The sequence below is a fragment of the Montipora capricornis genome, chromosome 11 (genome assembly GCF_036669925.1).
Source record: "Montipora capricornis isolate CH-2021 chromosome 11, ASM3666992v2, whole genome shotgun sequence".
NCBI lineage: Eukaryota > Metazoa > Cnidaria > Anthozoa > Scleractinia > Acroporidae > Montipora > Montipora capricornis.
Window position 1 is genome coordinate 40,929,719 of NC_090893.1, and position 15,344 is coordinate 40,945,062.

The 15,344-nt window shown below is 38.4% G+C and overlaps 3 protein-coding genes and 1 long non-coding RNA gene across 8 annotated transcripts in view; 2 read left to right on the top strand and 2 right to left on the bottom strand.

Annotated features, from left to right (window-relative positions):
* LOC138024253 (receptor-type tyrosine-protein phosphatase F-like) overlaps positions 1-3,383 on the bottom strand; it is a 29,680-nt gene extending 26,297 nt beyond the window's left edge. Inside the window, exons 1-2 of the mRNA XM_068871404.1 lie at positions 3,285-3,383; positions 2,536-2,841 (exon numbers count right to left, since the gene is read on the bottom strand). Coding sequence (XP_068727505.1) covers positions 2,536-2,659 — 124 coding nt within the window. The 5' untranslated portion in view covers positions 2,660-2,841; positions 3,285-3,383. The remainder of the gene's footprint in view (positions 1-2,535; positions 2,842-3,284) is intronic.
* The window catches only part of LOC138024274 (uncharacterized), an 847,896-nt gene that overhangs the window by 708,567 nt on the left and 123,985 nt on the right, over positions 1-15,344 (top strand). The gene's annotated exons all lie outside the window — the stretch shown is intronic.
* LOC138024294 (uncharacterized) lies at positions 5,202-7,351 on the top strand. The gene is made up of 2 exons (XR_011126962.1): positions 5,202-6,403; positions 6,509-7,351. It is a non-coding gene; the product is annotated as an uncharacterized lncRNA (long non-coding RNA).
* LOC138024233 (uncharacterized) overlaps positions 11,178-15,344 on the bottom strand; it is a 42,432-nt gene continuing 38,265 nt past the window's right edge. Inside the window, exons 14-16 of one of the 2 annotated variants that reach the window (XM_068871363.1) lie at positions 13,703-13,924; positions 13,514-13,582; positions 11,178-13,402 (exon numbers count right to left, since the gene is read on the bottom strand). In XM_068871363.1, the coding sequence (XP_068727464.1) occupies positions 13,546-13,582; positions 13,703-13,924 (259 nt within the window). In that variant the 3' untranslated portion in view covers positions 11,178-13,402; positions 13,514-13,545. Of the gene's footprint in view, positions 13,403-13,513; positions 13,586-13,702; positions 13,925-15,344 lie in introns of both variants that reach the window. The other variant, XM_068871362.1, reaches the window with a different exon arrangement.

Genomic DNA, 15,344 nt, shown 5'->3' on the forward strand with positions numbered 1-15,344 from the left:
ATAAGTGTGAAGTATATTACAAGAGGGCAACTAGCTTCGGCCAGCAAAACATTAAAACTAAGCTTAAAAGCAACACAGTCCAAAGAAGATTACATAGTTCCAGTTACAACTGCTTTAATTGAGGAAGGTTTTATTAAAATACTGGTACATCAGAGAAAGTCACTCGAGGGGATGTTTTAAAGGTGAAGTCCTTTTAAGACCAGATCACCAGTTTAGTTGAAACATTTTAAACTTGTGTTTAAGGTTTCAGAAACTTGGGACGTGAAAAGTTTTTTTTTTAGATGGGGAGTCTGCTTCTGTGATTCTATCAGAGCCTTTAGATGTAATAATTACCTTTATTATATAGATATTGATGAAATACCAGAATTTCTCCTTTTACTAAAAAATCATATCTTCACCCCGCACAGTGAACATATCATTTTTATCTTTCACATGTGAGGATATAGGACATTATTAGCCAATAAAACGCGAGCTTTCTCTTTATTGTAAGATACTTTTGTGCTTTAATATAATTATTCTTCTCTATTACATTAACATTTCTATTGCAGAATTTGACATTATCATGATTTGCTTTTCATAACTTTCATATCTTGTTTCATGTTACACAACATGTGTGTTTTAGCGGTTCGCGACCACTTTTTCATCATTTCGAAAATGAATAAAACAAGTTGTTTTAAATCTAGTCATTTCATCAAAAACTATATAATAAAAAGAACGTTACAATGCCGCTAGGGGATACGAATATTATCTTCTTGTGCTAAAAGTATCTCTCACTCGTTCCCATCGCTCACTCGTGAGAGATACTTGCAGCACTCGAAGATAAAATTCGTATCCCCGCGCAGCCATGTAATATCCTCTATGTATATTCAGAGTAAAGTCCTGCAAATGAGCTTTCAGTTGTAAACTCTCATACATGTACTAGACATCAAGTTTTGTGTCTTCTTAATTTTTCTATACATCATTTCTAACAACAAAATAATGAATAACTCAGGACTTTGAGACTTGCATGGTACAAAACATCGGGACTCCAAGATGGCCTTTCGTGATGTGATGCTGGTGGAATTTTGCGAGACCCATAGTTTTTGAAGGACCGTTCGCCACCCCACTTCCTTGTCAGTTTGGCACTGCAGGATACATTATGAATTTTGCTTTGAACTATAAGTTGTTTACATGGGTTGTTTGCATATTTTTTCACCTATTATTAATAAGCAAGAGTATTACCTTAGTGATACTTACATGAAAACCATTCTAAAAGGATTTCCAGTAAATATGTTGTGTTCTAGGTTAAAATGGTTCCTTGGAAAAAATGTATTCATGCAACCACCATCAGCATATCACATTTGTCAGTTCTGGATTATGACAGCACTAAATGTCTTTGATGTGATAAGCGAGTTATCTTATTTTGAAAATTGAGCATATTATAACAGTACAAGAGACACTGGTACTAGTACTGAGGCAACAGTTCTGACATTAAAATTGTCTTCATTGATCGCAGCTGTTGTGAAACTTTTATTTCTCCAGTGCAATCCTCATTGACCCTATTGGCTGCAATATTTCTGGTAAAAACATCAACATCAATCACAGTGATCATCTACCATTAATTAATATCTAGACACACCGGTGTGGAATATTTCCCATTCATATTATTGATATAACCATAATGTATTCTGGGCATTTCCCATTTATGGTATTTATGGTATTACTACAATAACCATCATGTAATTTTGGTATTTCCCATCTAAAGCATTAATGGCATTTCCAAATTAACAATCATGTATTCTAGACATTTCCCATTCATGTTATTGATGGTATTTCAATATTAACCATCATGTATTCTGTACCTTTCCCATTCATATTATTGATGGTATTACAGCAATAGCCATCATGTATTTTATGCAATTCCCACAAGCAGAAAGGTCACTTTTCAACATGGAAATAAAGCAATAACCATGGTGTTACCTGAAATTCCATTGATGGGAAGAAAGCTCTTTCCTAATACATCACAGTGTAATTTAATTATTTCTCATTATTGTTAAATAGATTCCCATTCATGGAAACACTTAAGGAACCGTTAATGGTAATTATTCTCCTTTTCCCATTAATGGGACTACACAATGGTAAAAGTAGGTTTTACCATATTCAAAACCATTAAAGGAAAAAGCTGAATATCCAAATCTAACAAGAACGGTTATTGCCTTATTCACATTGTGGTTTTACCGTAATTCCCATTACTGTTTATCTTATATTTAATCATTAATGGTTTTAAAAAAATAACCATTAATGGTAAGTGTTCGCCTTTCCCATTGATGGATTTTAAGAATGGATTAAATACCATTTCCCATTACAGAAACCATTATAGGGTTTTAGATTTTTTTTTCCTGTGAAAAACTAAAGACGATATAATCTCCAGCCTTAAAACAAAGACTTTCGTTTTTTACCTAATGTATACATTAATTTAAATGGGTGACAGGCTGACTTACCTAACTGAAAGGGAGCCTTGTTTTAACAAAAGTTAAATTGAACAATATCACTTACTATCTTCCTTTGTTCTTGCGAATTCAACAGAACTGTTCATTCCATCACCAGCGGAGGTAAAAGCCAACACATGAAATCCATATCGTGTAAATTTAGCCAATGCGGTGACATTTTTTGTGTACATCGTGATGTTGGAAACATAAATGTTTTCTAGTCTGTTGATAGCGGAGCCTTCTTTCCTGATGAATATCTTAAATCCTCTAATGGTTCCATGTCTGGAGTCGGGGGAAGGAAGCTGCCAGGACGCTATGATAGCCGTAGATGTGTTAGCAGTCACTGTAAAATTGCTAGGAGCTTTTGATGGGACTGAAAGATTTTAAATGCAGCAAAGACAAGAAATCAGAAATGAACTTTGCCCATGGAGTGAAATGTGATTCAACCATTCTTAATTGAAAAGCAACTTTCTTCCTTTCTTCCCAGTAATTAAAGGAGATTAATTTCATGAAGGAAGTGACATTTTAAATGAAGAAAGATGGCTTATCAGGAATAAAAAAAACCCTAAAATAAATGAATAAATCAATCAATAAGTAAAAACACCATGGCATTCCACATTTGCAAATATGTCAATTTCTTTCAACTGCATTTGACTACTTTCTCCAACACCATAAGGAATAATTGGAGATAGAAAATCTATAAGAAAGGATCAGCTGTGTCTATGGCCATAGGGAATTGCGATTTTCATTGCTGTAATTCACGACAATGCCCCCAGTTGACTATATTAAGCCTGATAAAATGACAGAGTCCCTTACCATCTTCCCATGTCCTTGCAATCTTTGAGGAACTGTTTCGTCCACACCCCACCGAACTGAAGACACACACTTTAAATTCATATTGTGTGAATTTCTCAAGCCCTGTGACTTCCACAGGAAAAAAAATCAAAAACCCTTTAATGGTTTTTCTAATAGGAAATGGTATTTAATCCATTTTTAAAATCCATCAATGGGAAAGGCGAACACTTACCATTAATGGATTATTCTTTTTTAAACCATTAATGATTAACAAGATAAACAGTAATGGGAATTACGGTAAAACCACAATGTGAATAAGGCAATAACCGTTCTTGTTAGATTTATAACATTGGTGTTACGTGATAAATTGTTGTGATAAATTGTTGTCGTGACAATCCTTCTAATAACAAGGTCTCTTAAAAGTGTTTGAGCTATTAAATGCAGAAGATCCCGAGCAGGTAAGGGTATGCTATGCTACTTAGAGATTTTTTTGCAATCCATTCTCTTGCCGTTATCTTCTTGCGGCCAGCGTTTCTTCTACGACGGATTTGTCGAAGCAAAAAAAAAAAAAACAGCAAGAAGTGCCATCGAGTTCATTTGTATTGTATTGTATTGTATTATTGTATTTCGGACGCCATCTTGAACTACAAGTTGAGAAGACACACGTGATTAGGACATTCGATTTTATTCCATGATTGCCTGGCCAGTCTCAGCCAGATTTTCAAGAGGGCCGCTCACGATGGGGAATTTGCCTCGAGAGGCAAAAAAAAATACCAAAAAATATTGGATACTTTTCTTACGGCCTCACAAGGAGAAAATCTCACCAAAATCGCTGTACGCGTGAAGAAATGACTGAGCTACAGCTGCCTCGCGAGGCGCTTTGCTCAGCTTTGACTTATTTGTGCAGCGGGCATTTAAGGGGAAAAAAAAAAGGCTGGTTCGGAAAAAACTCTCTGCACGTTCAGCACGCTTTGCACGCAATATATGCACGTGTTTTACATTTTTTTTTTTTTGTACCTTTTTTTTTTTTTCCATTCCTTGAGAATAAATTGTTTCGCTTGGTCTTTCATCTTTACCGTCGTTCAAACCAGTTTCTTTCTCGCGGGGTAAGTAAGTAAGCCACTTTAATCAAACCAGAAGGGTCTTGAGTGTTTACAACGCGAATTCATATTTTGATACGGTTTTCTTATTATATTGTCGTCGTTCCCTCGTGTAAAAACAATTAAAATCGTTGGTCTGCGGAGAACGTCAGCACGAATGAACCACTGTACGAACAAATTCATCAGGGGCGCGAGTTTTGCCAACGGGCTATCGGTTGAGATGGTGTTACGTTTCCATAGTTTCCAATCTGCGGTTTCCAAGAGGCATCCCTACGGGCGTTAAAAACTGCTTTTTTTTTTTTTTTTTCAAAGGGTTATTAGCGAAAAAATGTCATTTTCAGGCCGTTTGCTTTAAGGCCTACGCTATGACCAACAGCAAAACACGAGTTCTCGTAGAATCACCAAGTTATGTCTGGGTTACGTCGGGGCGGGATTAAACCTAGATAAATGGCCAGTTGGGAAGACAGTGTGTTGGTTGGCCTGTGGTGATCTGGGATGGAGCAGTGTCATCTCACAGAAAAAAACCAACATATCCGATGAACAACTCCATTGGTTACGAAGGCGCTTATCCATTTGATAATGATTTATTTAGCCTGAGTTTTTTCAAAAGATAGGTTTCACTATTATCCGGGGAATTATTCACTAGTAATAGCTAAAACCAAATTAATTTAGCTACTTGTAAATGAACAAGTAACCATGCTGTGGGATTAGTTAATTTTAGCTCATTCGTTTTTTTTTTTTTTTTTTCTTTTTTATCTCTTCAACCCACAGGAACCGCAACGCATTGCCACAGATTTGGGAGTCTACGTAAAGACAAAGGTTGGGAAAAAAAAAAAAAGAAAAATGTATGTTTTCGTTTTATTGCAACAATTTTAATATTGATAACAGACATAACCATATTCCTTTAGGTAATGTTGAAAAAAGCTTGTACGTCTTCTTCTTAGGTCGAGCTTCTAGCTCGAGCTCGAGGTTTGCGCAAAACCACTGGGAATTATTTCTGTTCGCCTAAAAGACGCAATAAATATCGGTCAAAACAGTAAACTGCATAAAAGACGAAAAAGATTCTGGACATTCAGCCTTTACTTGTGCGATCAAAAATGCCTCTTTCCTGCCTAAATTCGAAACTGCATCAGATACCATGTCTCAAACCATCCCCTTTAACTTGCCTGAAAGCCGAACTGATTATAAAAAAAGGATAAATGATTTTCATATTATATTTAGTCATTTGATGGGGCACTGCAAACCGGCTAGTAGATATTTCTTTTCGGTCGAAACCATCTGTAACTCAAAGCTCAATAATGTACCTCACATATTTCGGACATAATAAGGAAAAGAAACGTTTTGTTTAGTTTCCCAATCAAGGAAAACATACTTTCACCCACACACCCCCCCCCCAATAATTAACCCAATCACGCAATTTTGGTTGAAGCACATTGAGCTAAGAAAAAATTGACACACTGATCTCGTAATTACCGGAATCTCTTGTCAAATTATCAATGTATAAGGAAGTTTACTTTTCGTCTTGTTTACTTAATGAAAAAATCGCATGTTTTAATCACCAATTTGCTCTAAATACACAATACTCGCGTTGCTAAAGTAGGATTTCAAGAAGGGGGCTCCATTTAATTGCTGATTTAGAGTGTAAGATGGCTTCGAGTTCGTTCAAAATTCGCAAACAAGCGTCTTAAAGAGAGAAGCTCGCCGAAGAAATGGACTGTATGTTTAGCGTCAATCGCGGGCCATTGACGCCGCGCAAACGAGACGCTTCACAGTTTGAGGAATGTCGACGCAGAGCGCAAATTCAAAGAATGAAGAACGCTTTCCGCACGTTGTCATTCCGTTCAGAACCGACTATCGGAGAAGAGCATCCTGAGAAGATCAGCAAAATGCACTGCTGAAGCACCAAGCACAAGGGGCGACCTTGTTGTGGAAAAGAAATACGAAGATTTGATTCACGACTTCGTGCCTGATTGCTTCGAGCATATTCAGAATTTCCATCATTACCGGAGCGATCTGGCAAGGATAAACTCCGGCTTCAAGGTAATATATCTAAGCGACAGTGAAAGACAGCAAATAGTGAGAACGAGCTTAGAAAGGTATATAAACAATATGTCAAAAGTGTAAGCCCGAATTCTTCTTTTAAAGGTCATTTGCAAAGGGTCCGTGGGAATACTATGCAACCAGAAAAAATAGAAAAACAAACGAACGAGGTTGCCAAGGATACTTTAACTTTGTCTCAAAAATGCAGATACGAGGGCATCGAAAAGTGTGACAGGAGACTTGAAGCAAGCACGAGATATTCTAATCTTGAGGTTTTAGGGGAAGATACCTGGCGAAGCTGCACAGATTCCAATGAATCGAGTTCGAGAAATAAACAGAAACAGCGATTACCGAGTCCGAGTGATGGCAGCGAGGATGATGCAACAAGTGACATTGAAGACCCACGTGGCAAGCTCGAAAAGGCGGCTGGGAAGTCCATGCCGAGCCAGCCGAGTTTCAAAAGTATTGACAGCAATTTTTCTGGTACAAAAAACCTCCGGTCACTACCCCCCAACAGAATGTCCAGAGGATCGTCCGTACGAACGCTTGTTTATGAAAACCGCAAAGGCGATAAAAGTGTTAACCTCAATGGAACATCGTTTAGGCTAGAACCCTCAGCGTGGCAAGCAGAACAGAATCACTGTCCCCACGGCCTTGCACCATTTCATTCACGTTTCCCACATCTTAAAGCGAGTTCTCTTCCTTCCAGCCCCACGAGACAAAGATGGAGTGAAACGGCAACTCCTCCTTGGCAACAATACAGAGTTCTCTGCGATGCATTTCGACCAAACAACTCGCCCCAGCGTCGTGTGCGGAAAAACGTTACCCCAATGGGTATAAAAGACCAAAGTTTGCGTCCACCACAGAGCTTGAGTACTATATTCATGTTGTATCCGAAGCGTATGTGTGAATGAGATATGTATGTGTGAATAAACTTGTTTAAACTTGGAACGAAGAAAATTCTGTACTGTGTTTGCCGGAATGGCTATAGCAGTTTAAAAGCGCATTTCTTAGAGAATCCGGGAGGGTGACAGTGGAAGTAGCAGCTCTTGGTTCAGACGCATATTTATGTAAAAACCCTGATACAGTTTAACTGTTACCCTAATAAGTTTTTTGTCTGAATTATAGAAAGACCGTTCTATTTAAGTAAAGATTTGCTCATTTCAAGTCACAGACTTGCAAACAACGGGAAATAATGTACAAAAGTTTTTACACGCATATGGAAAGACGGTATGTTGCTCAGGAAATGTTTTTGTTCCACTTGTTGCACTCGCATGACATAACCTGTTGCAAATCATACGGCCTGTGTTTAACCGTGCTGAACGTCAGGCAATTTACTCGTTAATGGAGACGCTATTGAAGGCCAATAAGATTGACCATTTACTAACACTTTTAAGATGACCGCTTTTTTGGCATCCTCTGTGATTATCGCCGATCTACTAGGATCTACAATAGTCTGCGATCGTCTGAAATCACATGACAACTGTGAAAATACCAAGAAAGGTAGTGTTGTGCGTTGATAAACAGCTTTCAACATCTCCATCATAAAGAAATCTCTACGAGTAAAAAAGTTTTTTATTGCTAAAATTGCGTTCATAACTTTCGAGGATCATAGCTCCACTTGATTTCATATCCGCAGTCAATGTATGCCTCATTTCATATATCATTTCATTCGTTGGTTCATTCATTGCATGAGAAGCCACAAATGACCAGCTCCTTACGTCAGTGGCTTCATAGCGCAGTTGGTCAGAGCGTCGCAGCGGTTTTTCAGGCTTCTCTAAGCTATTGCTAAAATTGCGTTCATAACTGCGAGGATCATAGCTACACTACACTTAAGGAAACCTCAGTCTATAGAACTCCAACCTATATGCTTGCGAAATAACTTATGACAGCAGCCAGATAGAATCCCCTCCAATACACCCAAAAAAAAGGAGTTATCATCGACATCAGTGGTTTATGCCTAACTGATCAAAAACGAAAACAAAAATGTAATGAACGTATCGTAGTTTTATGTATTTACTGTGCGCAAATTAGATAAGAGTACTAGTGTTCTTCTGCCATGGGTGGGCTCCCCAGTACAGTCACAAATGAGTCTATTTTTAGAATACCCGTTCCCGCAAAATTCAGTTGTCATTTCCCTGAAAAAACATGGCAAAAGCAGTCACGCGTGACATCGCTTCATCTGATTGGTTAAAATTGGCGGCCCTTTGTTTGTTTTCGCGCGAAAAGTGTATCTAAAAATAAGCCCACTTGTGACTGTGATGGACAAGACCGTATATTGATAGAGAAAGATTCTTATCTAATTCATTCTTGTTGTGTGCTCTCAAGGAAAAAAACGGCTTATCTACCGTAATTCGGAAAGTCGTTAAGTAATAAACCACCACATTCAACAACAAAAAATTCTTAAAACAATAATTGAGAAGAACTGCTGAACAAGAAGTTTAATAAAAAGCAGGAAGTCAAATTTTCTTTTTAGCCGAATATTAAAAGTTGTGATCACGACAGAAAATATGGGTAGAATTTCATATACCTGACTAAAAATGGCGAAGCAAAAAAAAAAAAAAAATTGTTATTCGATTAGGCCTTGCTAATTAGGTTGTTATGTTTGCTTTGTTCTTTTGTTTCATGGACCTTAATTATTTCGGATCCGGTATATGAAAGACCAGCCAACCACCTCCCCTCCAGAGTAACATGGTGTTGCGCGCCCAACCTCGTTCCCAGGGTCTCCATTGTCTTAGACAAAGTTAGCATAGTTTTGAGATCCCAAGAAAAATAATTTTTTTCTTTGGTCAGTGCAACTGAATCCTAATTGTAGAGTACAACCTCGTCCCCAGGACCTCTCCTTGGTTTTGGGGCTGGGGCGGAAGAAAGCCAGGGAACGAGCGCAGAAGGCAAGGGAGAGGTCCTGGAAACGAGGCTGTTTACAGTACTTTTTTTTTAAAGCAACATGCAAAGAAGATGTTTTGAATTGGTTAAATTCACGATTGATAGTGAGTGTTTAAGGGCATTGCTTTTTCCCGATATTTATGACGGATTCCGAAAACCGTGGTTCTATGAGGGGACTGGATCAAGCCTATTGTGACGTCTACAAAGGGATATCGACCAGAACACATTGAAGCGAGTAAGACATGTTTACAAAGTAATTTTAGTAAAAAAAAGTCAGTTCAAGGCGATATGCCAAACCGGTGTGTGGTCTTTGTAGAAAGCTAAGTTCTTTGCATGAGTCACTCAGCCCAGTCCCCCCCCCCCCCCCCCCAAAAAAAAAAAAACTCGGGAAATCGGGAAGGGCGTGAAATTCTTCAACCCAAAATTTTGGCAATGTTGCGTTGAAAGATATATAGATTTTAAAAAAGCACTGTAAAAGAAAAGGTTCAGTTGCAATTTAAAAAAAAAGTTAGCAAAAACAGTGGTCAACATATGCTTCAAGAAAATTGCTCGTTATTTTAAGTTGAAAAGGAAACCTTTGTCTGGGGCTAAGCTAAAAAATTTTGCGTCATCGTCCCCACAGTGAACGTTGTTTTAGATGTCAACCTGTCACAGAATATAGAACGTTTCCATATGTTGTCGATAGTCCTGTTCAGACTCACTGTAGATTTCTGCTTGCGATGGGTAAGTCAATGTGCATTCAAAACGTTTTCTGGACCAGCTTGTCTGTCGACAATTTTCCCCTTTAATTTATGTCAGCGTTGTTTAAGAAGCCCTCTCCAATAAGCTACTTTCAAAAATACCATGATACTCTTTGTCCTCCAAAATTTTGCATAACCATTGCTTTTATTTTCTCTTGGGACCATTGCAAATCCCAAGAGAAACTTGAAACAATGCTAATACAAACAAGAGTATTACGGTATTTTTGAAAGTGGCCTAATGTTCCAGTTTCTCTTGGGACTTACAAGGGTCCCAAGAAAAAATAAAAACAATGCTTATGCAAAATTTTGGAGGACAAACAAAGAATATTATGGTATTCTTGAGAGTGGCCAAAAGACACCTTATGTATACAGCTATTTCGAGAAAGTTTGCAAGAATAAAGTGCACGCGAATGGCCGAAAGGTAATATGGGATATGATCAATACACTGTTGCTAACGACTGTAGCTGTCGAACCTACTTTTGTTACTTTCCTTCAGCACTCGCAAACATATATCAGTGGCCTCCCGTACGATTCTTTTAAATTTCTTTGAAAAACAGTGCACTTAAAATCACCCACAATACCTTTCAGGATTGTCGCGTGCACTTTTTCCGACAACCTTTCTCAAAATAATACCTTATATACCTACCTTACCCGCCGGCGCATAAGCATCTAAATGCAATAAACACTACAAACACGGTCATTAGATACATTTACGGTCCTGAATGACTGGCTGTTAGTGTTACGCTCCCTATCAGTTGCCTAGAAAAGTGTCATTCCTCTTACACCTTTCGTTGCACCGTTTCCCCCACCAATAGATGGTTTTCACTCACCTGAGTTGACGGCCATTTTGGTGTACAAAACAATAGAAAATATTTGCGCAGAATTTGCATAAAAGTAGAGTTCAGTCCCCAAGGGAGAGGATGTCTATTGTTCTAGTACACCAAAATGGCCGCTGTGACGTCACGTGAAAACCATCTATTTATGGTAACATGTGGTTCTGTTTTAGTCTCCTTGTCTATTTTTCCCGTCTCAACATTGTCCTCTGTAAGTTCTTACTTACAGCGAAGAAGCTACTGTGCCATCATTTGAATGTCTGACCTCCCTTGTTCCCCTCTTTCTTCACAAACATAAATCAGTGAAACACAAAATTTTACTCTACTTTCTTTTTTATTATGCCAATGCACCATCTACAAAATAATAGAGCACATACTTTAAGTGCAGCTTGCACTTTTACAAAAATTACCAAAATTAAGAAATTGATTTATTATACTTATCGTTATGTGTGCTCTTTTTCTTTAAACATGTCAAGGACTATCGCTGTTTCTAATTTCGGGCCTGGCATATTTACTTACAAGCTAACTTATTTTGTATTTCTTGTTCCCCTCCTTCTTTAGAAACATAACGCAGTGAAATTTTACTCTACTTTCTTTTTTATTATGCCAATGCACCATCTACAACATAACAGAGCACATACTTTAAGTGCAGCTTGCACTTTTACAAAAATTACCAAAATTAAGAAATTGATTTATTTTACTTATCGTTATGTGCTCCTTTTCTTTAAAACGTCAAGACCTATCGCTGTTTCTAATTTAGGGCCTGGCATGGTTACTTATAAGCTATCTTATTTTGTGTTTTTTTTTGGTTGAATACTCCCTTCATCTTACTGAAAATGTTTCTTTTCTTTACACTGCCAAAGTCTTTAAGGCCAACACGTTATAATTTTGCTTTGAAGAGGGTGTTTAAATAGTTGAACGAGTCCTTAGGTTGATTGGGGTCTCGGTAGAAGCCTTGTTGAGACAAAACATGACGTCAAAAGTTTATCCTAGAGAAAAAGAAAACCCAGAAAGTAGCGCGGATGCGATATGTCCAGAAATGCACATATTGAGATGTACGCCGATGTTGTCCCATTGCTCTTCCGCCTGCGGCCATTTTGAAAAACCGCTTAAGTGATTATCCCGTAATAATCACCTCATTGGCAACCAATCAGCGCAGAGAAGTGTCAATAATCACCTATGTAATTATACTAAATGAGATGTACGCCGATGTTGATAAGCGTCAAGAAGTGTTCCTTGCTCTTCCGCCCAACTTAACATCACTTGTGTCCAGAAATGCTCACAATTAACATTATTAAGTGTCCTCTAAACTGCACTGAGCAAGGAAGGAAAAATTATCAGCTGCATTAACCATAACCTGATTATGCTAACCCTAACACATACTTTGTTGTTTAAACAGGCAGCAAAATGCTTACAGTTAAAGGGACACTTGGTGTTTAATATCAAAATTAGGCGAACATCTAACTACGTGCACTTCTAAAGTGGGTTGAAGGCGACTTGAATTAAGAGCTTGCCATGTTTAGGAAGTCCGTTCGTAACGTTAATTTAAATATTTGCTCAGTTGAACTTAGATTCACCAATAGGACATTTGCATGATGACGCCATTTGGCTACAAATACCAGAATCCTGCAGATTTTGCTTGTCCCATGCTAACTAGAGCTATTGGTATTTCGAGCCTGCTGGGAATACAAAAGTTAAATAAGAGAAGAAAAACAAACTGAATTCTAGTGGTTGTAGTCAAATGACGCTATCGTGAAAATTGCCTATTAAAAGCACTCAGTCATCTTCTACAGGCGTAACAATGGAGGAATGCTGGGTGTAACGGATTGCCAAACATGCGAAGAAATAAACTATTAAAATAAGAAAATAAATAATGATGACGATTAGTATGTCGCAGCCTACTCCAGCTTTTTGGCGTTTTAACAATTGAATGACTTAGCCAACATATGCAACAAATGCCTTCTAGAAGAGCAATGAAAAACTCTGGCCTGACTTGCTTCTTGCGAACAGTGCAAGTAAACTTGCCTTCACTGACTAGAAGCACGCCATTGTGTTTGTTTGAGCAGAGTGGACCATGAGACGAGAGGAGTGCACCTAAGGTTACGATAATGGTGTTGTCCGAGATTCTTCCCTTTTCTTGCTTGTTAATGGCCAAACAAAGTCAAGACAAGGCAGATCTTTGAGCTTTAAATTGTTAAAATCTGTCCGTCTCGGTAGGAACATGTGCCTGAAAATCGGCTGTTTGGTTGTACTTAGACAGTGTAATATCTCACTTGATAATAAATAAATAAATAAATAGATAAGCAAACAAATAGCCTTAGCAGCAATCTGACTACAATGCCAATCTAAAACCGAGAAGACTAAGAGCAAAGCTTTATAGCTAAGTCTGATAAGTTACTTTAACTAAAAATTTTCATAGCTATGCTCAGCAAGCATTTGCTGACAACTGTAAATCATTCAGCCTGAAGACTCGTCTTGGACACATTCTGTGTGCTTACAGCCTGATGATTTTCCTGTTCCTAAACTTCTGTTTCTTGCCCCTACCAACAATGAGATTAAAGTATGATTACATAAGTTTAATGAATTTCATAAGTGATTTTAATGAACAAATCCATTGCTGTGCAGCTTGGAGCTCATATGATAAGACTTGCCTTGGACACATTCTCTGGTTTTTCAACTTGGATTATGACTGCTTCATCGGCTTCTGCTGCATTTGACCCCTGCTAAGATGAAAGGTATGATAGCATAAGATTGAAGGTAACTTCAATACACAAATTCAGTTGTCATGCAAGGCCAAGCACAAGTCTACAACTGCAAGAAGTTTGTTCTAAAAAACTTACCTTGGACACATCCGGCAGGTTTGCAACTTCAAGGTTGTCAAGTTCATCAACTTCTGCTGTCCTTGACGCCTGTGTGTATAATAATATTTCGATTCGTCGTGATTGTCCCAGCTAAAGTACTCCGCTTGCTCCTCCAACATATCGTCAAGTCTCTTATACAGCCGCTCAAAGCTTGGCCGTTCATCTGGGTCCTGGTTCCAACAATCTGTCATCAAGGTGTACCTTAAAGATGAACAAATAAAGGAGTTTTCTTTATGCAGGAAAATCGATGATCTTCACATCACCTATTAACACTGTTTCCCTTTAATTCAAGTGTAGCTTACCGAACAGGATATGTTACATTGTTTCAACTGTAATTGCTTCCGCAGTGAGTGAACCCGAAGCGAACGAACGAGGCAGCTCTCTAATCGGGAGAAGAACAAATTTTTTCTTCGAAACGGGAGGAATTGTGGTCGCGGAAAGGTCAGGGTCGCAAGGAATTGTGGTTACGCGTGAATTGAGGAATTAATGGCCCAGTTTCACCCTTAATGCATTGCGCGCCTGAGTGAATCACTTCGAAATCCATTTCAATCCGTAGTTATTTTTCTATTTCAGTTTCTGCAATTAATGTAAATAGGAATTCTTTGTTATTATATTCTTGCTTTTCATCTATATTTGGGGTAAAGATTTTAATAAGGCGTTCAGCTCGATCATTTTGTGTGAGCATGTAGCTGTGGTGTGACTGAAGAGGATAAGAAGAGAACTACGCGTGTTGGAAGGCCCCGTTTACCGGGTTCCGCTCAGTATATTCGTCTTCGCCAATCCGTGTTTAATCTTTGGAAAGAGAGGAAAGTCAGTCTGGGGAAGTTTACGGATAGCGAATTTGCAGAGTATCTTCTACATCGAAGGTGAGCTTGCTTTACGTAAGCTTTCGATTTCGACCGCGTATAAAAGTAAGCGTTCTCGTTTTTGGGCGATCGAAGCTAAGCTTATATTGCTCCTAATGAAGCGGTAACTTATGGGAATTTGTGTTCACATTTTGCTTTAGAGCTGACAGAGACCCTTCTCCCGGTGGGGATGAGTTACCTTCGACGTCACGTGCACGCGTAGTGTGTGGACGCAGGATTTGATTGCTCTGGCCAAGATCGAAATCACCGAAAATTTTAGTCGAAAATATGCCCGATACACGTCATTCGAAAGCCTCAGTTAGTTCTTTGGCGGCTGAAGTAAATGTTCAAGGAGAGTTTGTAACACTGGCAACGCTTCGCGAGATGTTACAGATGCAGGAAAGAATGTTCAAGAGCTTCTTTGACTCGATCGTAACTAACGTGAACACTCGCCTCGACTCTTTAACTCATTCAGTAGCCGAGTTAAAAGCAAGAATTGCTAGTTCGGAAAAGGAAACAGGTGATCTTAAAAACAGCCTTGAGTTTTCGCAAAAGGATATTGATGACTTGAAACCATCATTACTTAAATTACAAGAACTGGACTCCGCCATTGAAGAAATTCAAGACGACTTAGACCATCAAGAAGAACAAATGGAGTATTTAGAAAGTCAGAGTAGGCGAAATAATGTCAGAGTGGATGGCATTCCTGAAGAGGATAAAGAAACATGGGAAGAAACTGAAGCTAAAGTAAAGCAAGTTTTGAAAGACGAATTGAA